General features: G+C 49.7%; 1 protein-coding gene across 5 annotated transcripts in view; it reads left to right on the top strand.

Annotated features, from left to right (window-relative positions):
- TNIK (TRAF2 and NCK interacting kinase) overlaps positions 1 to 21,444 on the top strand; it is a 165,490-nt gene extending 144,046 nt beyond the window's left edge. For 4 of the 5 annotated variants that reach the window (XM_082320395.1, XM_082320399.1, XM_082320397.1 and 1 more), the window contains 12 exons: positions 1,446 to 1,630; positions 4,572 to 4,698; positions 6,922 to 7,086; positions 10,543 to 10,657; positions 11,220 to 11,390; positions 11,687 to 11,830; positions 13,376 to 13,510; positions 13,775 to 13,875; positions 15,378 to 15,527; positions 16,767 to 16,926; positions 17,783 to 17,922; positions 19,902 to 21,444. In XM_082320395.1, the coding sequence (XP_082176521.1) occupies positions 1,446 to 1,630; positions 4,572 to 4,698; positions 6,922 to 7,086; positions 10,543 to 10,657; positions 11,220 to 11,390; positions 11,687 to 11,830; positions 13,376 to 13,510; positions 13,775 to 13,875; positions 15,378 to 15,527; positions 16,767 to 16,926; positions 17,783 to 17,922; positions 19,902 to 19,985 (1,677 nt within the window). In that variant the 3' untranslated portion in view covers positions 19,986 to 21,444. The remainder of the gene's footprint in view (positions 1 to 1,445; positions 1,631 to 4,571; positions 4,699 to 6,921; positions 7,087 to 10,542; positions 10,658 to 11,219; positions 11,391 to 11,686; positions 11,831 to 13,375; positions 13,511 to 13,774; positions 13,876 to 15,377; positions 15,528 to 16,766; positions 16,927 to 17,782; positions 17,923 to 19,901) is intronic. The other variant, XM_082320398.1, reaches the window with a different exon arrangement.
- The last annotated feature ends 5,967 nt before the right edge of the window (positions 21,445 to 27,411 follow it).

Here is a 27,411-nt window from a genome sequence, read left to right on the forward strand (position 1 = left end):
CAGGGCAGACCTGGGAGCAGAATGTGCGGCTGTCCACCGGTGGGAACCCGCCGGGAGGTGTGGGTCACCAATAACCAAAGTACCAATTGCTTGCAAAATATTCCTGCTTCACGATTAAAAAAATAAACTGGGTTTGCATCTCAGCCATAGAAGTTTTCCATCATTTTCTCCACGTGTCGACGGGATAGATTTTAAGAGCTCCCTTTGCAACCATAATTAATATTGCCGTAGTCGCCCTGCTGGAACGGTAAACTGGAAATGCAGTAAATGAGAGTATGGCCGTAAGACAATTGTGGAATTTAGTCTTTTTCAATGAGTTTCTTTCTCCCTAATCCTTTATCTCTGACCGAATGCACTGATGCCTACCTCGGTCACTAATATAGGGAGAAATGGTAAGACTGACAATTGCGATGCTTTGTTCGTCATGTGCATGTCTTGTGCAACAGAGTTCTCTAACCCATTCTAATTCGAGCTCTCATGCTTTTCTGCCCTACTGCTTCCCCCTGCATTGCTATAAAAGCATGTAAGATAACAAAAAGTCTCTTTTCTACACGGTGCCTGCCATGTTCCTTGTTTTGAAATAGCAGTGTCTATTTTATATGACTGTCGGGTCTGAGGCCTCATCAAAGTCATGGTAAACTGAAAAATTATTACTAGGCTTTGGGACTGCTCCTATCTTTTTTCTTGTTTCAAGGCTTTTTTATTTTTTTTGCCCTTAGCTTGTAGGCTGCCACATTTCACATAAAGTGCTTAATGGGTCCCGCTGAGGGATTTTTTTGTTTTGTTTTGGGCTTTTTTTTTTTTTTTTTTTGATCGTGTGGCTGACTCAGAGCTGTGACTCCAAAGTCTGGCTGAGCCGGGCGCTTCTCCTCGTGCTCCTCACCGCCTCTCGGCAGCCGCCCGACGGCCCAGACTGACCACGGAAGCAGCTCTTGATGTGGGGGTTGCACCACTCCATGGGAGATGCTGTCATTGCTTCCTTCCCAGATGCATTTATTACAGAATAAATACAATTACGGGGTCTCTTTGAGAAGTTTGAAAGAAGAGAAAACCCTGCAGGAGAAATTCTCTGAGCCAATCTTTGAAATGACGTTTTCCAGTTTACTATGATGGTGACTGAACTTCACCTTTTCCAACAAATATAATTTTGTCGTGTATATACATATAAGTGTGTGTATATATATGCACATACACGTTCCAAACAGAAAAAGAAGAGGTTGGCTATTGATTTTTCAGTGAGCATAAATCAGTTTTGTTTTGTTTAATAAATGCTACATGCTACAAACATTGTCTTACATTCGTCTCATGTTTGTAACGACTCTGTAAAGCTATTTCTTGTTGCTCGTGCTGTTAGCATTGGCTTTTGAAGAGATGTATGTGACATTCTCCTCGCTTTAAATATAATAACCATCGCTTTCTTGTTTTCTTGCCCCCATCCCCTTTAGGATCTGACGGCCTTAGCCAAAGAGTTGAGGGAGCTGCGCATCGAAGAAACCAATCGCCCCCTGAAGAAGGTGACAGACTACTCCTCCTCCAGCGAGGAGTCGGAAAGCAGCGAGGAGGAGGAGGAGGACGGGGAAAACGAGACACACGATGGGACTGTGCCTGTCAGTGACATCCCACGGCTTATGTAAGAAGCACTTTCTTTTGGGGGGCAAACCGTGAAAGCGCGGTGTGTCTTGGTCTGGAGGAGCCATAGCTGTGATACGGGACACGTCCAAAGCGTGTCAGTGTTCGGTGGCTGGCACTGGGAACGGCGTCACAGTTGCCAGGGATAGTTTACTCAGATGGGTCTTTTTCCTGGTCTAAACTAGAGATACTTAATGGGAAAAATGGAATTATTTCCACTGCACATTCAGCGAACTTGGACTCCAAGCTGATGGACCTGTTCCTGCTGATGAGCAAGGCGGGTTTTTGGCCAGAGTGGACAGGCCTGACTTCATCCCCACCTTGGGTCCTGCCCACAGGGTTGGCGTGCTCAAGCTCTGCCTGCTCTTCAGCCTGGTCATGCCCCAAATCAAGCCACACAGAAGCGCAGTACTTGGAGGCCTGCCCAGTGCCAACTGTTAGAGCCAGGGTTATAATAATCCTGAATCTCTGACTTTTGTCCTTGGCTCAGTCAGTGTGCAAGCAGCAAAACATGGTGGGCTAAAACATTGAAATGAAAAAGTCAGCAGACTGTACTATTGCATCCCCATTATAGGTCATGGGAACTTGTGCTTTTGAGTATCTCTCGATGAGGGAGGAGGGCAGCATAGCTTCAACACACACAAAACAGCTGCCACCATGCAGAGTGAGCTCCTGGAGCATCCCTGCCCGGGCTCCCTACCCGGTGCTTTGCAGGGGAGTTTCTGGGGGCTCTCCGCCTGGAATGGGGTCTGACTCCTGCCCCTTTGAATTCGCAGAGGAGGTGTGGGAAGGCTTTAGGGGATTATTTGCATCTTAATCAGTTCATTTCCATTCTTCCTGCTAAGTGAATTATTAGTCGATATAGGTGTACCTGGCTTCGTAGTGGTGGGGCGTGGAGCAGCAGAGAAGCCCTCCGGGTGGCAAGGAGACCCAGGGGGTCCCTGTTATGCAGAGTGCCAAGCTGCTGGGTTGGAGCTTCCTTCCAGCAGAAAAAGAAAAATCAGAGCTCTTGGAATTTGTTGGAGGAAGTCAGGAGACAGAGGGATGCAGCAGTCGGATGGGCATTCACACATGCAAGAAGGGGCCTCAGGCTGCTCGCAGACGAGGAGTTTAATCAGGAGTGGTTACTCTGTGCTGACATCCTTCCACCAAACACCTTGGCATTTGACGCAGCAATTTTCAGTGGATAAAGTATCTCACTGAATGCTTTGCAGCCAGACGTGTCGGACTAAAGGAACCTTAACTCAAGCTCAGACTAGATATAGTTGGGCATTTTTCTATGAAAGCTTTATTTTTCCTGCATTCAGTGTTTTTCCATTAGAAACCAGGGCCAAGAGAGCTCATCTCATCTTCTCTTGCACCTTCCGAGTGATCTTTGTGTAACCCATTTTTAAACTTCCCTGGGCATCCTCCCTGAGCGCTGGGCTGCTCTTCGTTCTGGTTCTGCCCCGGTCTCTCCTGCTGTGGCATAAGCCCATCCGTCTCTTTGTGTCCCAGTGGATAGGAGGGACTGTTTGCTCCTTCCATCTCTACAGATACCTCTTCTACGTCTGAAGACTGTGATGACTCCCTTCACCTCCCTCTTCTCTAGGCTATACAAGCCAATTCTTGCTCGTGTCCAGGGATTTCTTGAAGGGTGACACTGAAATTTGGGACCTCGGGGCTACCACAGCCATTCATTCACTCGCCGTATGGTCTCAAAATTAACATAACCTCCTTTACCTCTGGTTTCTTATTTCTGAAACTGGAATAATGGTGTTATTTTCTCATCCTTTGATGGTATCGAAGTGCTAATGGTAGGAAGGAGGTGCAAGCTCCTCATGTGAAAGGTACGGCAGCAGTATGGCACGCCGTTGTTTGGAGTGCTTGGGTGATGCCCGTCCAGTCGTACGTTTGCTACGGTGCAGGCAAGGATCCATCATCGAGCCAGTCCCACCTTGGGGTCCCCGGGGTTCACATCTCGCGTTGGACCAGTAAGGCCCTTGATTAATGCAGGCTTGCTTTGGCTTTTCACATTACCAGGCTCCCTTGGGAGCCTCTGGGCACTGACAAGTAGGTGTGCATGGGGATGACGTGTTAAAGAGTGAATTACTTCGTATCTCATGATGGAAAGCAACCAGTCTGTATGGCTTTTAAATGCAAAGTAACAGGTCACATCAGCAATGTCTTCATAAGCACCATTGACATTTTCCGGCGCACAGGCAGGGCTGGGTAATCCAGAGGCTTTTCGTCATTTGCTTTTGGATTCATTTGAATTATATTTAAGCAGCTGGTCTGCTAAGAATGTAATAATAAAGTAACGGTGGCTCCTCACCACCTGCGACATCCGCTCTCAGGCAGTCCTAAAATTTAATGTGTTTGAGAATAAATTCCAGCCTCCCTCTTGACATAGGAGCACAGAAATAAACTCAAGGCGAAATCATGGCTTAGGGCTACATTTTCACCTGGAACACAGCAGAGAGCTACAGGACACAGCTTGTCCTCCTGCCCAGGCTCCCCCCAAACCCCATCCCCTCCCTTGTTGTCTTTTGTCATCAGATGCTCTGATGCACTGTGCCCTTTTCAGGGGTTGAGATGGGGAATAAAGGGAGTGAATTATTCTTTTTAAACTTTCTTAAGTAGGAAAAATGATGTAAGGTAGAGCGGGACTGCAACTCCACGTTACCTTTTTGGCAGTGCTCTTCTCAGGGCACCTTGGGACGACAACGGCCCTTCTCTTTGGTCCCCATGCTCTGTCTGTGGTGTGTCAGCCTGACCCTGCTGCTGTATTTCTGACAACATAAATAATTTCCCTGTACATTTAAGTGGATATATTTTTCTAATTTTTCTTCCTGTGAGATACAAAGCCTTACCCTTATTGAAATAATACTGTATTAGAGGATTTTTCATCTAGTTTAGCGAAGGAAATATTCATCATTAATGCTTTTCTGTTCTGTCCTCAGACCAACAGGAATTCCTGGAAGCAATGAGCCGTACAACCTGGGAATGGTGACAACCCATGGGCTAGAGACTTCCCATGCAGATACGTTTAGCAATATTTCAAGGGAAGGGACTTTAATGGTGAGGGAGGTAAGTTGTAAAACAAATATTTCCGTGGAGCATCTTCAGGAGGTTTTGCCCATGTAAGCACAAAAACTAACGGTGCTGTGTGTCCGGAACACAAAATGACGGAGTAAATTGTGCTCCTTAGCGCTCTCGTTAATACAATTTACACTCGGAGCAAATGTGACAAGTGCAAATGTTTCTCAGAACTACAAACAGCAGTGAATAGTCATGCCAGGGCATAGCGGGGAGAATGCTCATACAAATGACTCTGTAATCCCACAATAGCTCCAGGCAACAGAAGTTATCTTCAATTTACAGCATTTAGTTAATACACTTGGAACCTGGCCCAAAGTTTCCCCTCTTCTTCCCAACCTTTGCCACCGTGTAGCCGTCAGAGGCGTGCAGTGTTTGTAGGGCGTTTGGAGACTTTTACCAGGGGCTGGTCCTGCTTACAGCGAGCCAGCTGCGGCAGGCACTGGGCATCCCACACGGATGTGATTCCCAGTCCCCAGCTCCGGCATTGCAGAGGGGAGGCTGCGGCGGGAGCAATCCTGATGGATGGTACTGCAGGAATGAGGCAGAGGAAGGCTGTGGAAGGTCTCCCCCGGTGTTTCTCAGTTTCCCGGTTGCTGAAACATGCTGGCGATGCTGCTGGAAACGCAGATGGGTAGCAGGTCTCCTGGTGAGGGTGCAGAAGGCTCTGGCAGTTAGTAAACAGGGCAGTCACTCTCCTGCCGGCATGTAAAGGAGGTGGGTGAGAGAGGAGAAGGAGGGAGGGGAGATTGGAGTCATCAATCATAAAGGACAAATGTTTAGATCAAATGCAAGCTAGGCTTGAGCAGCATTTTAATTCTTAATTCTGTTTATATAAGATACTTGCATATGAAGGGAAAAAATATGAATGCAACTTTGAAAGAGAGGAAGGAGTTGGCAATAGAAGTGGCAGCATATTTGCTGCCTTCCTCCACAAGTTTTGGAGCTGGGCAGCAATGCACAGCCCACCGAACCCCTCACTGGCGTGGAGCTGCTGAGAGCAGGGATCCCCGCAGCCTGGGCAGCCCTCTGCGCGCCCCTGTAGCAGGGAGGGTGATGCGGTTGAGCAGGAGGACAAGTCACTGCTGTAACAGCAGCCGTTTCTGAAATGAGCTTGGTGTTAGGCATCACAACTGTAAAACACGTGCTGCGCCAGCAAAGCCATTCGAGAAAACAGAGATGCAGAAGGGTTTAAAAGCCACGGGTGAGACAAGCAGCTGGGAAACCCCTTTGGGAGGCGGGAGCGTGATAAGAAACCCAAACTGCAGTCTCGTGGTGGGCGCTTACTGTTTGCTGCCCACCACCGCCGTAGCCATCAGAGCACAGACTCCCTGAGGCCAGCGGGCTTTGGGCAAAGGGCTTGTCGCTCTTTGGCGGGACGGCAAGGTGGTTGGAGGTGACGGTAATGAGTGAGCAAAAGATAAATGTTGTCAGGCCTGGTCAGAAACTTGGTGAGCCTGTTGAGAGGGAGTTTTCCACTAATCCCGGTAAATGGGCGAGTCTCCGTAACGATCTCGTTGATGTGCTCCAGGTAGGTGGGATTCATCAAAATGGCAAATATCTCAAAACGATAGGCAGGGAAGGGAGAAATTTCCCAGCACCTGCCTTGCATGAGGTGGGGATGGAGAGGAAGGGGAGCTGCGGGGGGGCCCCGGGAACCTTGTGCGCAGAGCGAGATGCCCGTCGTTCTGCCGATGTCCTGCCGATGCTGCCGCTGTTCACTGCTGGTTTGGGTTACAGAAACATGCGACAGGGGCTGTGTTGGCATTTGCAGTCAGGCTACTCGCTGCCGTAGCTGTGCAAAGCCGTTAAGGCTAATGCTGATCGAGGGGTCAGATTCTGCTGTCGCCGTGGCCGGTGGCCGCGTGGGAGGAGAGCTGGCCATGGGGTTTGCACCCATGGTGGCAAGAGCAGAATCTGCCCTACGTTCCTTGTCTCAAAATGATGGTGATCAGGCTTCTCTCGCTGTAACGTGGCTAATGACTCTGCATTGACTTTGTGATTAATCCTGTCTTTACTCCTCCCGGGGTGGGGGGGTTGGTTTGCTGCTTGCCAGATTGCATGGGGATGGAAACAGAGAGGGTCCTTCTCCCGCGCTTGCTCTGGGAACTGGGGGACTGCCAACGACTTGGTTTTGTTTGGGTTTTTTTCTCTTCTTTTTCTCCTTTTTTTCCCCCCCCTTCTCTTTCTTCCTCATGCCTTGTGTCTCTGCAGACCTCTGGTGAAAAAAAGCGTTCTGGCCACGCAGCCAGCAATGGCTTTGCAGGTCACATCAATCTCCCTGACCTGGTGCAGCAAAGCCACTCGCCTGCGGGCACGCCGACCGAGGCCCTGGGGCGAGTCTCCACGCATGCGCAGGACATGGACTCGGTGCCTGAAGTAGGTGGTGGGGGGCTCCTCTTTCTCCTTTGCATCGCTTGAGACAAGTATTAACATCTCTGCCCCGCAAAGGGGCTTTCCTGCTTTCCTCCCTGGCTTTCTTGGCTCTTCTCTCTCTTTGTTTCTGGTCCATGTGGGTGAGTGTAGTGGAAATACAAGGGAATCTGATGGGTTATTGCTATGGCTGATGGTAGAAATTTATATTAGGTCTTCTCTCAAGCCCACCAGCTGGAGTTTTGGTGGTGATGACTTGAATGCTGCCAACTGATGTGAAAGTCCCCATTTTTTTTTTTTTTTTTAATTCACTTGAAAATAAGAGAAAATTGTGAGAGCCAGAGATGCCATTAACTTCAACTGGGCCCAGCTTCCACCTGTGCGATCTCTGATACTTAACGTGACTCAAAAGGCTAGCAAAAACCAAAGTCAACAAAATTCTGGGTAGTTCTTCAGACTAGCAAAAATCTGCACGCCTTTAAAATTGTGTGTTTCCAGTCATGGCAAAGTATTTCTCCCTGGTAGCTGTTTTACAGGGACACAACTGAACAATAACTTTGTATAAGGTGTAAAAAGTCCTGGGAAGTACAAGATGTGACACATAAACCCAGGGAACTGGTGTTTCTTGCTTACCGTCACTAGCTGTGGGAACCAGGCACAGTTCTCTGTTTTCCCATGAAAAATCAACCCATTTGGTGCTAAATAAGCTATTTTATTTAATTTTTCTCTTTTCATTTTGTTGGTTATACATCAAAAGTTCTGTCATCGTATTCTCTTTCATAGAAATGATGTACTCGTTTTACCATTTACTTTTACTAGCAGTGTAAAAACAAAAATTGCTTGGAATTGGGCATTGATAAAATGTAAGAACAGATGGTGCGTGACTTGACCTCAAGGTTTTATCCATTTCCTCGTTGCCTTTAAAAGCGGTGATGAGAAAGTTGATCCTGAAAGTAACACCTTCCGCGGTCACCCTGGGACTGCTTCAACGCAGGCAGACAGTATGCAAGGACTGGGTTTAAATATATTCATTTATAGAATACCAACCAAGAAGATCTTTTCCATTTCTAAAACTACGTTTTTAGGGCTGACTGAGCCGGGAGTGGGCGTAAGTGGAAACTTGGGGATTTAGTTTGCAGGCTTCCAGGTGACTCATGGTGCTGCGAGCAAAAAGAAGGGAGCAAGCACGACCTCAGCCTGCAGCTTGATGCTGTCCCCATAGGCCACCACGGAGGTTCATAGGCAGTTGAACAGGACCTGGAGGAAGACGAGGTCTTAATATTTAAATAAGGGACTTGGAAGTTATTAAAATGCCAGTTTTTAGGAAAACAGCTGAATCTGAGCAAAGAACAGAAATGCTCGGTGTGTTGGAATGAGGGGTTTCTTCGTAATGCATCTGTCGGAAAGCACCTGGCTCTCAGCTGGAAAGCATCCCTGTAAATACTGAATTTTTCCCCCTCCTTGAATTGTTGGTGCTTTAGGGAAAAGACATCCAGCACAAGAAAAAAATGTGTATTTCTCGGATATGAAAGAAGCCCAAAGTAGCAAGTTTCTCTTACATGCGCACACAAATACCATGGCATACTGCGTATGTAAATGTGATATCTGTTCCTGCAGCCTTCCCTGCCGCAGGCTGTTAACTCCTTCCATGGGTCTCGGTTACCACGTACTTTTTGGAAATCCGTCCCATTTCTATGGAAACAGGCGGGCTGTCGGGGACATAGAGACAGGAGGGAAGCGGGATGCGCAGCGTGGTTTTGGCAGGCGCGGGGCACGGATGCCGGCTCGCCCATGGATGCCAGCCCCAAAACGCTTGGAAAGTTTTTGTTCCTAAACCTTTTTGTCACCGGCCGGAGGACAGGTACGAGCCCAGCCCGGTTTTGGTACAGATGTGCCGGGGCGGTGGTGTTCCCGCGGCGCGGGCTTGTCCCCATGGCAGTCGTCCATCCAGGGGCAGCGGCGGTGGCGTTGGGCACAGGGAGCAGCCGGGGCTCTGGTGACTCGGTGGTGTGAAAACTGAGGAAAATTTATTTTAGGGAAGGAAAATGTGAGCAGTACTGTTGCTGCAGAAGGACTTGGGTTTTGCTGCTGTTACAGCTCTTAACGGAGATCATACATAAAGCGTATCCTGGGTAAATACTGGAGTAGGAAAAATAAGCTGCTCAACGAAGGGGAAAAATCACATCACTTTGATTCCCAAGGCAAGGATTTCCTTTTGCCTGGAGAAGGTCTTAGCCCCGTTTTCTGCCTTAACAAAGCAATGGCTTTAAAGAGAAAGCAACGTGATGCTGCAGTTTATTCCTCTCCCAATTCCCTTAGCAAAGTATTGGCTCTGACTATCCCTGCAATACCTTCAGGTTGGGTTTTGTTAGCTTAGAAATGGCCCTTAGGCGATTTAAAACACTGTATTGGAATTGCAAGCGGCCTGTACGTGATGTCCCCGTGAGGTGTGCTGAAGACCAGACTTTGGGGGGGATGGAGCAATGGGGGGGATGCCGTCTTCTGATCAGCCTGAGTATCCGAGGCATTTTGAAACACCCCCTGTTGAAAAGCTCTCCCTAAAGCGTCGCACAGCTCAGCCCAAGCCTTCCCCATCTCCAGCACTTCAGATCCTCCCAAAACCAGAGCAGCCAGGCGTACTGAGGGGCATTGCTCCTGCCTCAGCGATAGGTGTGAGGACCAGCAATAACAGCCCAGCAGACAAAAAATAGGCACTTGGCTGAAGAGCTGACTTTTCCCGCTTTCCCAGAGGCATCAGTGCTTTGGGCTTAGCCCAGCAAACCCCTACATAACGGGCAGCAAAAGCAGAGCGGTATTACGGCTGTACGAGCTCTCCTGCCTATGCTTTACAGGTCCTGAGATAGATTTCCATGCTCTGTCGAAATAAATTCTTTGCTCAGACTGTGCTAGTTAGCATTTGGCTTTGGCACAAGGAAAGCAACAGTCCCACCTTTTCCAGCTCTGAATTACTGTGGTGGACGCGGGTCCATCTCAGCTGCCCCGTGCCGGGGCTTTCCAGGGGCTGCCGGCACCCTCCTGCCAGCCTCGGCTGCAAGGTGGGAGAGTGGGAAAAGCAAACCCTGGCCTGCCTGACATCCCAGAGCCGGCTTCTGAGGCAGGTGTGTTACAGGCAGACGAGCTGGTTTTTACCTGCATTGACTTTTGCCTCTGGCCCTGCGGCTTCTCCGCTAACCGGTCTCGTGGCTGTGCTGTGCTTCTGCCTGCGAGACGAGAGCAGAGCCGGCCCCTGCTCCTCTCGTTTTCTGTTGCTCATGGACACTCACAAATCCAATTTAATGTTTTTCCTGATTAGTTATGGGGGAGGAAGAGCAAATGTTCATAGAGGGCTCAAACAGGGACAGGCACGGGGTCTGCTAATTAGGAAGTCTTACATAGACACACATACACAAAATTATTGTTATTTCAGTGCTCTGAGCTCTCTCTTTGCTGTTTGTTTTCCAGTACGGTATGGGGAGTAGCACCAAAGCCTCTTTCACCCCCTTTGTGGACACCAGAGTGTATCAGACCTCGCCTACTGATGAAGATGAAGATGAGGACGAAGAATCATCTGCTACTGGTAGGAGGCAATGGGGCCAGTTTGAGAGGGGAGGGCCTCGTGGAAACCAGGTCGTGGAGCCTGAATAACCCCACTGAACCTCTTCTACATTTCACTCCCTCTTGTCCAAACATTGCTCATGTCTGCATCCTTGTGCTCTCCAGTTTCCACCAGTGAAATGCCACCAGAAAGGTCCAGGAGAAAGCAGGGAACAGCAGAAATCCACCCACCCATCTCTCTGCCAGGAGAAATGTTCCTGGCAGAACTGGGAGGTGATAATCGCTCCAAAAAGCTGGCAGTCATTGAAAATGGCTGGATAGGGGCAGGCAGGCAGCAAATAATGCTGGTCAGCTCGGTAGGCAGGGCTGGAGGTCTGGGGACATCACCTGCTGATGGGTTTGGTGTTGGTTCCAACCCACGAGAAAATCCTGATGATCCCTCTTCGAACCAATAGCTCATAACATAGGGATGACATCAGAAAATAAACCTAGTATGGTCTTCCTATTAAAAAAAAAAACCTGACAGAAGAGGTACATACAATTAATCCATCACACCTCGCTGTTTTGTTGTGTTTCCTTGCAAGCCCTGTTCACCAGCGAGCTGCTCAGACAGGAGCAGGCCAAGCTGAACGAAGCCCGGAAGATCTCGGTGGTGAACGTCAACCCCACCAACATCCGTCCCCACAGCGACACCCCGGAGATCCGGAAATACAAGAAGCGCTTCAACTCGGAGATACTCTGTGCTGCTTTATGGGGTAAGCCCCGTATCGCACCGTGCCCTCAGCAAAGCTCTCCAGAACGTGTGGCTGGCGATGAAATGTGAATGTGTCATTGCAGAACTGAGCCCTTGCCTCTGGTTGTCCCCTTCTGCATCCTGGGCAAGGCTAATGTCCCCAAGTCCCTGCGCTGTAAGAGTGACTCTTTGTGTTCGTGGGAAGTTCACAGCCTTAGCTGGGATCGGTCACTCTCTCGGTGGTAGCAGAGACGAGCTCGGGGTGTTGTCCTTGGGAGCAGCCATGGCTCCCGGTGCCCATTGCTCTCTCCTCTTCAGGTGTGAATCTGCTGGTGGGCACAGAAAATGGCCTGATGCTGCTGGATCGAAGTGGACAAGGGAAGGTCTACAACCTAATCAACAGACGGCGATTTCAACAGATGGACGTACTCGAGGGTCTTAACGTCCTCGTGACAATATCAGGTCTGCCTCTCGTGCTCTCACCCCATCGTTAACCTTCTTGGCCGTATTCTCAAGCGGTTCCAGCTCAGACAAAACCTGCCCAAAACCTGTCAGAGGGAAGCTCCCAGGAGAGGTTGGAGGTGGTTTATTCCAGAGTCAAAGGCGTGAGATCTGCAAGAATGCCTCCAAGAGCAATTTGCTCCCATCGCCTGCTGGCTCTGCTTCATCTGCAATGCTCCATCCTCCTTTAGCAGGGAAGGGAAGGTGCAGGGTACAGGCAGATACCCCAGCAAGGCGGGCAGGCATGGCTTGAGGGGGCAGCGAGCTCTGCTTTTCGGTCTGCTTGGCTCTAGCCAAAGGAGGCATGAACCGTGGCTTCAGGACTCCAGCTCAGAGCATGGCTGTGCTCGGGGTGCCCCAAGCATTGTGAGGGTCACAGGCTTGTCACCGTCCCCAGGTTCGGCTGGGAGCTCCAGAGCTCCCCAGTCAGTCTCATGGGGTGATTTCTGGCAAAAAAGCAAAAACTCTGTAGTCCAGTCTCCCAGGAGGGTGCCCAGCATCCTCCCTGCAGAGCAGCCCCGGGAAGCACACGGGTGGCGGAGCTGGGGCAGAGCCTTCTCCTGCTGATACGTGCCCTGCAAAGCTCACAGAGGACAGCAAGAGAAATGCTCATTAGGAAGATTGCTTGGTATCATCCTTCTGTTTACTTTTGTGTTGTTGAACACCCCTCTGGGCTCACTCTGCATTCGCTGTCCAATACCTGCTCCCTCCATTCAGATAGGGCTCTTTAAAAATGCTGCTTTGTCATCTGCCTTGCTCTGCAGCTCCCCTCGGGTTTTGGGGATACAGCTGTAGGAAGAAGAGGTGGAAGATGAATGGGGGGGTGGCACTCCCCAGGGACCACCAGCCCCTGGGTACTTGTGGAAACCCAGGAGCAGACAGAGCCCCTGGTTTCTGGTTTGGGTACTCTCCCACCAGCCTCAGTGCAAGCTCTGTCCTCTCCCCGTAGCGGGGGCTTTGCAGCAGCCGGGAGGTTTTTAGCCAGATCGCAGCCATCCAAGAGGCGTGCAGAAATTTGGCAGCCCCTCAGCATTGCAGAGCCCAGCACCGGGCTCGTCGGCAAATAGCGCTGCCTGTTGCAGACCGAGGAGCTCGTGTCTCAGCTCCAGGGTGGAATTAATGTCGTACGAAGGAGAAGAGAGGGAAAGAAACCAGGTAGTTGAGTGGTAAGAGAGCTGGGGTCACAGCCCCGCTGTGCCCGACTGTCTCTGTGTGAACGCTGATTAATGGGAAGAGGAACATTTCCAGCCTGCGGTGAGCGAGAGCCTGGCTCTTGCAGCATCCACCTGCAGTCTGGGAGACAGACGTCTGCGCTCTGCTTTCCATACCTTTTTTCCCAAGGAAAGAAAAAAACAAAAACAAAACCACAACTGAATTACTGTTTTCAACTTCATTGTTAAACAAACTTCAATTTTATCATCTTGTGAGTGAAAATAAGCACTGAAATCTCAAGGTTTCCCACGCGCACGTGCACTGCTCTGACAGGGAGGCTTCCTTTGCCAACAGGAAAGAAGAACAAGCTGCGCGTGTACTATCTCTCCTGGCTGAGAAACAGGATTTTACACAATGACCCTGAAGTGGAGAAGAAGCAAGGCTGGATCACGGTCGGGGACCTGGAGGGATGCATCCACTACAAAGTCGGTGAGTGGCTTCTCCAGAAAAAAATGTCTGGAAGGATGCATTTTTGTTCTCTAGTCTTAGATCTGACCTGACAGTTTCTCTTAAAAGTACGGGTAGACCACAGGCACAAAGAAATTTGGTATTCATCTGTATGTATTAGGTGGACAGTTTACCAAATGAGAACCAACAGAGGGATAACCCGAGAAGCTGTTCCTGGAGACGAGCTATTCAGTCTTGTTGAAAAGAAAGTGAATGTTTTTAAAATCGGTTTTATTTTTATTCTAGTGAAATATGAAAGAATCAAGTTCTTGGTGATTGCCTTAAAGAATGCTGTAGAGATCTACGCTTGGGCTCCTAAACCATATCACAAGTTTATGGCATTTAAGGTATGTTTATCTTTTAACCAAAATACACCCTGTAATTGTATATATGTGAGACTTCTGTACTATGCAGAGCAGAGGAGTGTCTTGCTTATGTAGCTGCACTCCTCGGGATGCCTGGCAGGCATGGGAGATGGGATGCATTCTGGCTGGAGAGATGGGATACATTCTGCTTATGACTAGCCAATTAAGCATTAATATTAGCTTATGCTGGCAGGCTTTACTTGGGCAGTTTGCAGAAAGCTGACCAAATGTCCGTGAGTAAAATTGAGTTGGGTTTTTTGGTGGTGGAGGGGTTGTGTGTTGTTTTTTTTTTTTTTTTAACTTCTGCCTAATTTTTCATATATAGTATGAAAACAGGTTGGCATTATTTTCCATTTTTATTTTGCAAGGTCCTCTCCCCCTCTGCAGTGTGGATTCTGTTTCAAGACAGAAAAGCCAGGAGAATGACCCACTCTTTCTCTTTCTCTTTTTCTCTCTCTTTTCATCTCCCTCAGTTTCTTTCAGTGAGACCTTTCTCCTCTATAACCTGCCAATGGGTATTTTGTACTTAGTACTTTAGAGCACTTTTCATCCTAAGCTCTGTGCAGAGACAAGTCGCAAGGGGCAATGCCTTTTGGAGACATTCATGCTGAGTAATCTCATTTTGCATCCTTCTAGCACAAATGGGCTTATTCAGTATTAGGTCACATTTGCTTTTTCTGAACAAAAGCCAGAATAAATGGGCTCAGTGACATGGAGAGCTCAGCAGCATTAAAATAGCTTGGGATCCAGCCTCCGCCGGCTCTGGTGAGGATGCTGGTTAGTGCTCCTGGTGCTGCTTCTGCAGTCTGCGGGGGCTGAGCATCCTTTCCTTGCCTCGTAGGCAGGGATCTGTCGGGACGGTGCAAATACCACCCGCTGATTTTCCCTGTCAGGAGTCAGAGCCCTTTTCTCTCCCCGGGGGTGTTTCACCCTCCTGCTGAGGACCTAAGCCATGGAGAGATACTTTGTCCTGGATCGGTCCGTGCCAGGGAACTGGTCCCAGCCTGCATCCAGCAGGTCAGATGGAACAGGGATAAGTAGGTCTTTGCTAATCTGACTCATTTCAGCTGCCCAACCCAGAGTGGTGATCCCTGCCGAGAGGGGAGGTGGGTGGTCACAGCTCTCTGCAGACTTTGATCTTATTACCCTGAGTAGCACCGGCATCAGGGGGTCCCCGAACGCTGGCTGTATGCACGCTCGTGTAAAATTGAGCTGTCGCCTTCCTTTAAAGACCAAATCCTCAGGCTGGGCTCCTGGGGCAAAAGAGCTGTGCTTGGCAAGGGTGAGCGCTTATCTGCTGGGATGGCTGGAGCGAGCGGGTAACACCCTCTGGGGCATCTGACATAGGAACAGAGAGACAGGAGTATAAATAACCACATATGTAGAAGGAAACAGTCAAACAAATATGATTTCAAAACCATATCGGGCTGCTGCTATGGGGATTTGTCAGTTTTCTGTGATACTCACTGAAGGGATTATAAAAGTCTTTTGCAGATCTCCAGCACAAGCCGTTGCTCGTGGATCTTACTGTAGAAGAGGGTCAGAGACTCAAGGTTATCTTTGGATCACACACTGGTTTCCATGTGATTGATGTAGATTCTGGGAACTCTTACGATATCTACATACCATCTCACGTGAGTACCCGGCGGGGTGCTGCTGCACGACTAACGCGGGTCACCGTTTGGACGGGCCCTGGGTGGCTCAGGTGACGTCTTGCCATGGGTATGACATCATCCGGTGCCATCTTCATTGATATTCGCTTAAAGAGGAATCAGAGGTATCACATACTTCATGTTCATTATTTGCACAGGCTATTGCTGTCCTCGTGCCCGAGCAGTCAGGTTTAAGGTTGCTATGTCCCACGGAAAGGAGAATCCGTCCATACGCTGCATGGAGCAGTAACGGAGCTCTCTGTAGGGCAAGATACCATGAAGCCTGGTTCTTGGTTGTTGGACAACATAGACCCACCAAGAGCTGGATGCCCAGCACGCTGTCCTGTTGCATGGTGTCCCAGATGTGCTCACCAACACTTGCTTGTTCCCGCTGAGGCAGTGCGGTTTACCCAGATGAGGGTTGCGGAATTCGGGTAGCCCAAATCTCAGTACGCCTGCTGCTCAAACTCCCAAACCCCCTGACAGCAGGGACTCACCACAGGACCTCTCTCAGGTCCATCAGCTATTTGAAGAGAGAACCAGTGCTACAAAAAATACTACAGATGAGGATTTTCTTGTTGGCCCATTTAAGCTCCATCCTTGCTGTTGGCCCAAGCAGCATGAGAAACTGGTCTAGGAGAAACTGGGTCGCTAATCAAATCCAGGAACTGCTGAATCTGATCTGAGCAGCAGAGCCTCCTCTGCGAGAGCTGGCAAGAAGCCTAGGGAGAAATACTGGGGCAGTTTGGGATGGTTTTGTTGTCTTAGCTATGGAAGGGCAGACATGGATGGAAAGTCACTGTACCTGCCCTTGGAGCTAGAGACTGATTGCTGAAAAAAATGGGAATATTTCTTCCCCAGGGCTACCTGTAAAATTCTGGGTTTATTTTCCTTAATTTGAATAGAAGATGGATTCATCAGTCAGCAGTCACTTATTTGTGTTACAGCTGTCAGTCTTGGGGGCGTATATGTTGTGATCGCTCTGTAATTGCTGAACCTGTTTATCCTTGATGTATCAGACAGCTTTGATGGTAGGGTAAACATGACAGTTTATTCCCCTTCATGCTTATCTCTGAAAGCCAATGCCTGCTTGTTGAATCGAGGGAGGGTTTTGTTCTCAGGCTGGTTTGGGGTTTTGTTTTTCTAAGGCTCTGCTCCCTTCCCCCTACCCCTTCCTGCATTCAATGTAATTCTGACTTTTGGGGTTTATTTTAACTGCAGATTCAGGGCAATATTACTCCTCACGCCATTGTCATCCTGCCTAAAACAGACGGGATGGAGATGCTTGTGTGCTATGAGGATGAAGGCGTCTATGTGAACACCTATGGACGGATAACTAAAGATGTGGTGCTCCAGTGGGGAGAAATGCCTACTTCTGTGGGTAGGTCAACCCATCCTCTTCACCTGCATAAAACACAAATGACAAGATGAGGAGTCGGGGATGCTGAGACGGAGTCATTTGGGCTTTTGTTTATCAAAGGAGATTTCTCTCAGCCAGATAAGAGATGCAATTGCTAAATTTCTACAATTTGTAGTAATTTGTAGCAAGTGACTTCTTGAAGATTTGAGCTCTTGGTTCTTCTTAAGTGTAAGTATAAGGTAATATAAGCTGTTGCACTGGTGGGATGCTGTGTTGAGTGGAAGAGGGGCTGAGTGCAGAGCTGGGAGCACTTGGGTTGCTCTTCTGGCTCTGCTGTTGCTCAGCTCCATGACCCATGGAGGCAAGCCTGAAAGGAGATTGTAGCAAGGTGGGGGTCGGTCTCTTCACCCCAGTGACAAGCGATAGGACGAGAGGAAACGGCCTCAAGCTGCGCCAGGGGAGGTTTAGGTTGGATATTAGGAAAAACTTCTTCACAGCAGGGGTTGTCAGGCACTGGACCAGGCTGCCCAGGGACGTGGTTGAGTCTCCATCCCTGGAGGTATTTAAAAGACGGGTAGATGTGGCGCTTAGGGACATCGTTTAGTGGTGGGCTTGGCAGTGATAGGTTAATGTTTGGACTTGATGATCTTAAAGGTCTTTTCCAACTTAAATGATTCTATGATTGTATGATTCTATGAAAAGTGCTATGTAGAGGCTATTATCCCTGCGGGCACACGCCTGGCCGCCTCCGGCTGTCACAGCTCTGCCATTGATCTACAGAAGCTTTGAATAACAGCTGATGAGAGCTTTTCTGCCTGTTGCGTAATATCTAGCTCAACACACTTTGTAACACCTACCAAACGCTTCCTTTTGACAGCCTACATTCATTCCAATCAAATAATGGGCTGGGGAGAGAAAGCTATTGAAATCCGGTCAGTGGAGACGGGACATTTGGATGGAGTATTTATGCACAAGCGAGCTCAAAGGTTAAAGTTTCTATGTGAAAGAAATGATAAGGTAAGTCCACTTCACAGCTTGTATCCATGCTTTAAGCTCCAGCCAGCTACTTTTAGACTTTAAGTCTTGTTTCTCTTGAGGTTAATAATTAATTTGAAGGTCCTGTTTAATAAGCAGTGCCCATAAACCCACTCCCCATTAATTCTCTCCAGTGGATGCAGGCCTCAGCCTGTGGTGGGAAAAGATCTGCAAGATCTTTCCCCCCCCCCCCCCCCCCCCTTCCCAAGGAAAAGATCTGCAAGATCGTGTTAGGTTAATGGTTGGACTTGATCTTAAAGGTCTTCTCCAACGTAAACGATTCTTGATTCTATGATCTCTTCCACCTCAAGCTGAGATCTGCGTTGACTTGGCTTGACTTTCTCCCAAGTCTTGCATCTCAACATTAACTATTGAGGCTGCCACGTAAACTCTGCAAAAGCTGAGAAATGGTAGCACTAAGGATGTGTAAGTGACCCTGATTTGAGCTCTGGTGCAGAGACATTTTTACTTTTGTGATCTTAAAACTGTTTTCTCCCTGGAGCCCCATCTTTTTCTGAGGACAGCATTGATAAATACTGCTCTGGAAGGGGCATGGGGAATGCGGCTGTCGTGTAGATGACCCCTGCCACGGGTGTTGCTGATGGGCAAGGGGCGCAGGGACTAAGGAAAGGAGAAATTGCTGGAGGAAAAGGAATATTTGCATGGAAGGTGGTTGAGTGCCAAGGTCTCTTTCTGCTATTGGTATTTCCTCATCTCGCAAGGTTTCACCAAGATAAATCGGGACCACGCAGCAGGGAGTTCTTCTGTAACGAGCACAAAACACGTGAAGAAACCGATTGCTCTGTCCCCAGAGCAGGGTTAATAACATGCAGTAAATAAGGTTTGAGACCACCATCGGTTTATTGAACAGCTGCTCATTAGTTGAGCATTGCCCTGCCTGTTGCATGGAGTTAGGCTGGAGCTCTGCAGAAAAAACGTGTCCTAACCTTGCAATGGTGTATACCATGGGAAGCCACCCAAGAAGCTGAGTTTAAGTTGCCCACATACCCCTACTTTGCTTTTTTCTACCTTTTGAGTACTTGACTCTGCAGGTTTCATATTTTTTATATGTTTTTTTGAAAGGGTTGTTCTTCTGGTTTGCTCCTATTGATTTTCTTTCCTTTTCTAAGAAAACTGGGAAAAAACCCACCTCAATCTTTCTAAAATACTGGAACCAACTGATCACTGGTGGGTTTGAAATCATAAATACAGATGTTTCTCTTTCTGGAGAAATGGTTAACAATTAAAGTTGTGTGAAGACTGAATAATTTTTGCTTTTAAAAAGGACAGAGGCTTCAGATTGTCCCCTTAAATATCTGCAGATTATAACTTACTTTTTAGGACTTTCTTGGGGGTCAAATGCTGGTGGATCCAGACAGAAGCACCGAAAGGTTTATTCTTCATAGAGAGTCCTGTGCTTTGAGCATATTGAAGGAAAGTAGTTTTCCCAAGCTTTATTTTCCGAAACAGCTGAAATACCAGGACTAACTTTTCCAGAAAAAACTATTTCAGACTCCCATGCCAGGATATTGATCCAAATGGTTAACCTTTAGCAAGATCCAAACCACTGACAGCAGTCTTATTAATATTGCATAATAAATGGTGCCGTGGCAGTAAAATGTGATAAACTTGGTATTTTGAAGACATTCCAAACCTTGCTCTCTTTGGTAGTGATAGCAAGGGAGGTTTTATTACCGTGTTTACTAATAAGTGGTTCAGTTTGATCCGAATCTTGCAGGGGTTATCTCCGGCCCCTGAGCTCCACGGAAAACTGAGAACCGGGCAATGGCTCTGCGTAAAATTTCGGCCGTCAGCTGGAGAAAAGGAGCGGGGAGGGAGGCTTAGGCAGAGGAAAGCACGGGGTGTGGGGCAGCTCCTGCTTTCCTCGCTCACTGGGACAATTAACAGACTTTTTCTTATAATAATAAAATTATTAATAAGGTTTTTTTGCTTCCAAACAGGTATTTTTTGCATCGGTGAGATCCGGAGGAAGCAGCCAAGTGTTTTTCATGACCCTCAACAGAAACTCCATGATGAACTGGTAACAGAGGAGCACTTGGCGCTCACCGCCATGGCATTATTCCTAATTTAAAGGACATTAAACACGTGGACTAACACTGTAGAGGCAGATGCGGAGGGCCCCGAGGAACACCGCTCCCCACGCTCCCCCGGCACCGTCGGCCCCGGGGCGGGGGCTGCGGGCAGGGATGGACTTTCGCGCTTGGACCCCCCGAGGTCTCCTGATTACGCTGTGTTATAGTGGGTTATGAGTTTTCCTTTTTTTTTTTTTTTTTTTTAATTTTACTTTTTCTTTGTCCCCTACTTTGTAAGAACGGGGAAAGAAACAGTGTCAAAAAGTCTGTTTTTAATTCTGTCTGCCTGCTAGCATCAAATATATAGTATGTTGTAAAGTTACCAATTAAATCTGGTGAGAGACAGCACAATAAATGTACCTTTTATCTTTGTGATGAAGGCCATAACCGTATAGCTGGGTAATTTTAGAAATCTTTTGCCTTCACCAACATTACATGTTGCTTTTGGCAGCAACGGCTTAACGGATTTTTAAAGAAGAGAAAAAATAATAGGTTTTTTTTCCCCTCTTTTGGGAAATGGATTTTAAATGGCTAAACTACTAGCCTTAGACTAATAAAAATCAGCTACCATTTTTGTCAAGTCTGTCAATCCATATTTCTATATGGATCTTCACATAATGGTGTGTCTTGATAGGGACAGAGGTGCCATTTGTTGTTGCCCCGGAGGTGCCCGCCTGCCCCGGGGCTTGGCCGTGGGCGCTGGGACGGGGGATCGGAGGAGGAGAGGACGGCGGAGCAGAGCGGTCGGAGGAGCCCCGTGCTTGCCCCCGAGGCGGGATTTGCGGCCGCAGACGGCTCCCGGGATGCCGCGGGTGCCGGACCCCGATGCCGAAGCTGGCGCGAGCCGTGGGCGCTCGTCCCCCCCGAGCCCGGAGCCGGGCACTGGCGTGCGGAGGCAGCCGGCGTGGGGACGGGGACCACGAAATGAGCTGCCCGTCCCCCGCGTTGCTGGATTGGGCTTGTAAAGAGCTTAAAAAATATATATATGTGTGGTTTCTTCGGCCGAGGGGCTGAATCGCTACTCGTTTTCCGCCCCCTCCGCTCCCTAGGAATTACCCAACATACAGTGAAAGACAACATCTGTGCCGAACCGTGTGTGTGTGTTTAGTTCAGGTTGAATCGTGTCCCTATAAACTCTGCTCAGTTGATTTCAGTTTTCAGTGCGTATCTGGGGTTTTCTTTCTCAGTAGCTGCAAGCATGGCCGCCTGTGGTGTTGGGGTGTCGCATAACAAGGTCTGTGTTGCTGGTTTTAACCTACCTCGTTTCGGTTGGGGTTTGATTTTTGGTTTGGTTTATTTTTTTTTTCCGTTCCGCTGTCGATCACAGCGCTGTTACTTCCAGCGACATATAGAGAGCTTAACTGGCAATCTTGGTGTACTCAGTAACGATGGCTTTATTAAAAAATGATTAAATCAACAGGACTTGGTCAAACTTGAATCTTTATCAAGGGTAAGAGGCGATGCAGGGTGGCGGGGACGGGACGGGATGGGCCACCCTCGCCCGAAGCATCCCGCGGGCAAGGCGTCGCGGTTCGGTACCGGCAGGGATTGCCGGCGGCGGGACTCCCGGCGGGACGCGGCGTCCGGAGGCGCTTTGCAGGTGCTGCCTTCACCCGCCGGGCATCGGGCACCTTCCCCCTGCGCCGGTGCAGCCCGGCTCAGCGCCCTGCAAAGCGCAGGGACGCCCGTAAGGCCCCAATACTGGAACTGAAACCCCACGCACGTCCCATCACAGACACTGATTGCCGCCAGCTCTTGTTGGTTAAAATATAAATAAAATAAAACCCAGGGCTTTTTACTAAGTTATGTTGCAAACCGAAAACTTGGGGTTGGTTTGGTTTTTTTTACTCCCCCTTGAAGTGACAAATACACAGCTTTGGATGGTTATTTTTTTTTATTGTGGGTTTTTGGGTACAGTGACAAAATAGAAGGGAATCATTGTGCTTAAACATAAGGTAGTTCGTGAATGTATTTTTTAAAATCTTAAAGTCATTTGAAACAAAAAGCGTAAGAAACCAATATTAACGCAGTCTTGTCTCCAGAGTGCGTACATGGAGATATCATAGAGCAACCGCATTTCTGGTGCCAATAAAACACAAAACTATAACGTTAAGCCATGCTTTTTGTATTTTTGGAAATAAAACCTTAACCGTTAGCAGGTTGTGGAGGCAAAGCGGCTTCCCAGGGCTCGGAGTCGCGATGCCCTCTGCCTGGCGGGCCTCGGGAAGGCGGCGGGTTCGGGCAGGAGGAGCGCGGGGGGACAGGGCAGCGAGCAGCGGCTGAGGGGGGTCTCGATGGACCGGCACCACCTGGAAACTTCTGCTCTTCTACAAAATCAACCCAGGATTATTATAAAGACACGCTTTCCCCGCCAAATATTCATAGCTTTGATTTGCTTGTCTTCAGTTGTAAGTAAAATATGCTTGTGGTTGATCAATGCTATCAGAAACGACTTGATTTTAGTGTTTAAAGAAATAAAACCTGGGGCTCTTCTTAACACCCTGTTTCTGGGAGTTTTTACCCGGGAAATGAAACTGTTCCCCGTTCAGCTGAGCAGTGCTGCAGGACAGAGAGAAATACCATCTGCACATGCAGGAGTCACTCGAGCCCACTGCAGATTCAATTATTTACAGAGTTGCTGTGAAATATTGCGTGAACTTCAGGGACAAGTCGTACCCCCCCGGGTAAATGAAAGAAAAGCCCCAAGAGCTGGCGTGAGGCCGTGCTCGGCCGCGGGGTTACCCCCCAGCACGCTGCGGGCGCCGGGGGGATGCTGGGCGCCGCGGCCGAGGTAGAGGGTGCTCGGAGGGAAGGCTGTAGCAGCTGCTCGTGGGAGCTGAATGTGCGTTCAGAATGATTATCAAATGGCGTTTTTCCTGTTGCGAGATGGTTTCGGGGCTGATCATATGTATTTTGGGACAGAAGGGGGATGCTTGAGGTGTCCCTGGCCCCGGCCCCCGGGCTGGGCTGCTTGCTGGTACAGTTGACGTTGCGGTGCTGCGATCCCTTCTCTCGACCTGAGCCCGCGCAGGTCCCTTGCTGCTCGTGCGATGATTTGCGCGGTGACGCTGTGTAACTGGGGACAACGTGAGCATCGCGGAGGCCAGCCGCGAGCAGCAGCGGGTGTGAAGGATGATAAGCCACCCGCCTGGGGACACGGCTCCTCCGAGGAGATCCAGCAGAGATGTTCTCGGCAATCGGGATGCGGTTCAAGGCGTAGGATGCCCTCTGTACATCTGTTTACTGCCCTGCCTACCGCTGCAGAGCTGCCGTGTCCCATCTTAGCTGTCGCAACGTACTGCAGAAGAGATTTGCTGGGTTTGCTTCCCAGTTTTTCTTTTCTGGGAGATGCTGCACCACCTGGAGCTGGGAGGAGTGGGAAGGGCCCCATTAAACGCCCCTGGTTTCATGCCACTAGTTTTTGCTGGAAGAGTACAAGGCCAGCACACCAATATCTTTACAACTTTGCTGTAAATGCACCAAATTCCCCCTCTCAAATGTGTCTTGTCGGCCTGAAGCCCCTGTCCTGCGGGAGGCCCCAGCGCCGCTGCCTGCCCCGGCTGCTGTGCGTATGGAGAGAAAAAATGACCATGTATCGTGGTTTTTTTGTGCCAGCCGCCCGTGTGCCTCATCAGCCTGCTCTTGCCTGGAGAGCCACAACCTTCTTGTCTGGATCTTCCTTCTTTTTCCTTTTTGTTTCAGTTTATGTTTTGGCTATTTCCCTTTTTTTTAACATCAAAGCTGCCTCTGGATGACCCAAAGGCGGTAAGATGAGCATGCAGATTACCCCGGCCGCAGAGAAAGCCTCGCTGTCCTTATGGAGTCTTTAAATTACTTCCACTGATGTGACACCATCTTCAGTTCTTCAAAAGCAAAGCCCAACCATAAACTTCAACCCATTGCTTTTATTGCATATCGTTATATTTAGCAACACCAATGATAGCAGGCAATAGAGCATGGCAATTCTGCATGACAATAGCATTATATGTAGTTCTTACACTTTATTAATAAGTAACATGCTTGGCAAGAATGAAAGCACTGTTGTTTGCAAATAACGTAGCAGAAACGTCATGCTACAAGGTGCCGTCACCCAGGGTTGAGGGGCTGGATGCTGTTTAGGATTCCTGGCATTTACGTACTTTGCGCACTCGGGCAATGAGAAGCTAGGGGAGCAGTTTGGAGCAGCTTCTTGCCGGGAGCCCTGGAGTAAAGCCGCAAAACCCTACGGCACTGGCCAAAGCACTAACGGGGGTGCGGCGTGTCCTGCTGTAAGCAGTGAAATGGGTATTTCTGCAGCGCTTTACCTGGGAACGGCAGCCATGCCCTCGGGCTGGGTCGCTGGACCACGGCGCATGGAGACCCACGTCTGTCATCTGCGTGTTTCACCTCTGCATCACGCCACGTTCCCCGAATAGCTGTGGGCTGGGTCTACCTGGCCGAGCTGCTCTGCTTGCCCTGGCAAGCAAAGCCCTGGGCATGCAAGCCACATGAAGCACACGTGCTCGTTACCCTCAGACGTTCTCAAAAATCATCCGAACGTGGGCAAGAGAAAGTACAAACAAGCTCCAGGCTGGCGAAGCCGGGGTCCTAGCGGCGAAGATGAGGATGGCAGGGCTGGCCCTGCAGGGAAGATACCCACGGGCCAGCTGCCATCTCCCCTTTGCCCTTTTCATCTCTGTGCCCTAGGCCAAATCAGTTAACTGCCGCCCGGCATGGGACGGGTCGGCATTGCTCCCGAGCTGTGCTGTGTCGATACCTGCGCCCTACGGTCTGCGGTCCCACAACCAGCCATCAAACGCACGAGAGATGAGATGGGCTGATTGTTCATCCTGGCAGTCAGGCACGCTGTTCTAGCATGTAGGAGTGTTGTGCTTCAGTTTTCCAGCTTCCCTTTGGGAAGTGACTGCAGCGGGAGGCAGGTTTACACATCAGCCTTTCCCATCCGTGAGCCTCCGCGAGCTGGCCTCTGCGAACCGGCACATCCACATCCAGACCCCCGCTCAGAAAACCAGAGGGGCTTGAATCTGTTGGTGTCCCTGAGACCTAAATACCTGCTTGAACTGCCCGGGGGCAAGGCTCTGCGGAGTGTCCTGCAGCCTGGCCGGCATCAGCTGGGGGCTGTACACAAGAAGCGAGGCAGCCCTGGGCACCAGCTCACAGCACCCAGCCCGGCAGGGAGGGCCAGAGGGGCCGGGAAGGGATGGGAGAGCCCCGGGATAACTTCATGCCTTTTGCCAGCAGACCTGGCCAAGGGAGGCGGGTGGCTGTGGGGCTTCCAGCCTTTGCATCCAAGGTTTCCAGCCTTTGTATCCATGGAAGTCGCCAGGCTGCTCCTGGGGAGGTGACTAACGCTCGCCCATGCCTCCCCACCGCGGCCCCAGCCGCTCCGCACGCCCTCCCCGGGAAGCGGGATTAAGGGAGGGTTCTGCTCTGTAAGCAGCAGCGGGGAGGACGCGACGGGCTACGAGCCACGGCAAGGCCACCCTGCTCTCCCCGGTCGGTACGTAATGGCTTCCACCCCCTCCAACTGCCTCCGGTAGGCTGGGAAGAGTAGGGGGGGAAAGCATCATCCCAGGCACCCGCCATGGGATGGGGATCCCGGAGGGGGACATCGGTCCTGGCCAGGAGTGTCCCAGTGCCCGAGGGTTTCAGTTTGGGACATTTGGTCAGGGCTCTCATTTTTTTTCTGATTCAAACTTGAGCAGCCTGTTAATTGTCTAATCCTGCCAGCCCCCCGCGTGGAGGCATTTAACCCCAACGCAAAGAAACGGTGCTTGTAAATGCCTGGGTATCCACGCACAGCGAGCAAACAAGCGTGATGGGCAAAGATCTCAGCTGGAAGGACAAATATTGGGGAAAACTTCAAAAAGCTCAGCCTGAGGGCCCTCCCCCTTGCAGCGACACCAGACGGAGAGGGGAGTGCAGGTGCCCGGGCTGGAATCGATGCCTGCATTAATGCAATGAACTTTTCTCCTCCAGTTAAAGTTTTACTTTACTGGAGGAGACCAGTGCAAAGATTAGTGGTCTTAGGCTCATCTCTTTTTTCCCTCTTCCTCTGCAGGAAGTACATTTCGTGCCCATGTGAAGCCTGGCTGACTGAGAGCATCATCCAATGAGTCGCCATAACTTGGCTGCTGGACCCGTCAGGATGCTTATCTGGAAGGTAATGCCAATCTGCTTCCATGCTTATCTCGAAGGTAAAAGCATTCATCAGCATTAATCACCTGCTCGGCTGATTCAGCCGCTGGCATTCAGCTGTTGGCATGTCTCCTACGGGTGCCGTCACCCGCCCTGGCCCTACAGCTCCTCCGGCTGACGATGTCCAAGCGAGACCAGCTCAGACCAGCTTTTGCAGGTGTGCAAAGTTCAGGACTACTGAGCCAGCCAAGCCAAAGGACTGCGATATTTGGCAGCATCAGCAATATTTGCTAGCATCGGCAATATCTGCTAGCATCGGCAATATTTGACAGCATCAGCAACATTTGACAGCATCAGCAATATTTGCTAGCATCGGCAATATTTGCTAGCATCGGCAATATTTGTCCGCGCAGCAATCAGCTGGTGGTGGCGAAAGGCTCTGTGTTCACGCCATTGTGGGCTTTTTAACAAAAATGTGTGTTATTGTAATATTCTGGGTCATTTTTCTATGTTGTATCTCCATATGCACATACAGCCGTCTCCTCTGAATGCTCAGGATGCATACGTACAGGTGAGTACTAGCATTACAGCGACGTGTTGAGGGGCCTGTGTGCGTGCAGGTACGTATAGAGAGACTGTATACATCTGTATTTATAGATGTTTGGCTGTGTATGGCATGTACACACATAAATATATTTTAAAGCAGGTGCCAAGTGCTAGCTAAATAAAACAGTCATCTTCTAGATTCTTTGCTACATAGGCTGGAAAGGTTTCTTCTTGCTCGTTCAGCAAGAGGTTTGTAATGAGGCACATAAACCCAGCAGAAGCTAGGAAAGGTGCTGAACATCTCGAAATAGGCTGTAGCACGTTCCCAAGTCCCCGGCATGTCACATCGCAGACTGTTCGAGTGAGGGACAGCCCCAAACCAGCCTTCCAGCTGGATCATTTGAATCTCCCAGGTCGGCTCTATGTCTTTGCGGGCCTCCCGTTGTTTCATCTGTCCCCCCAAATACAGGGATTGGTAGCGGCTGCTCTGAGCCGAGCAGTGGCCAGATAACGCATGGAAGGCTTGGGTTTCTCATTAACTCCAGAGTTGATATAGTCCCATCTCTCGGAGCACCAGCCAGTTTTACTGCCTCCATCCCAGCCCTGCTGTGCCTCCTTCCCTGCCCAAGCTCTCACCTCGCTCCGCAGCCCAGGACAGCGGCCGCTCCCGGGAGGACAGCGGAGGAGCTGCGAG

Source organism: Platalea leucorodia (assembly GCF_965183815.1).
Source record: "Platalea leucorodia genome assembly, chromosome: 8".
Taxonomy (NCBI): Eukaryota; Metazoa; Chordata; class Aves; order Pelecaniformes; family Threskiornithidae; genus Platalea; species Platalea leucorodia.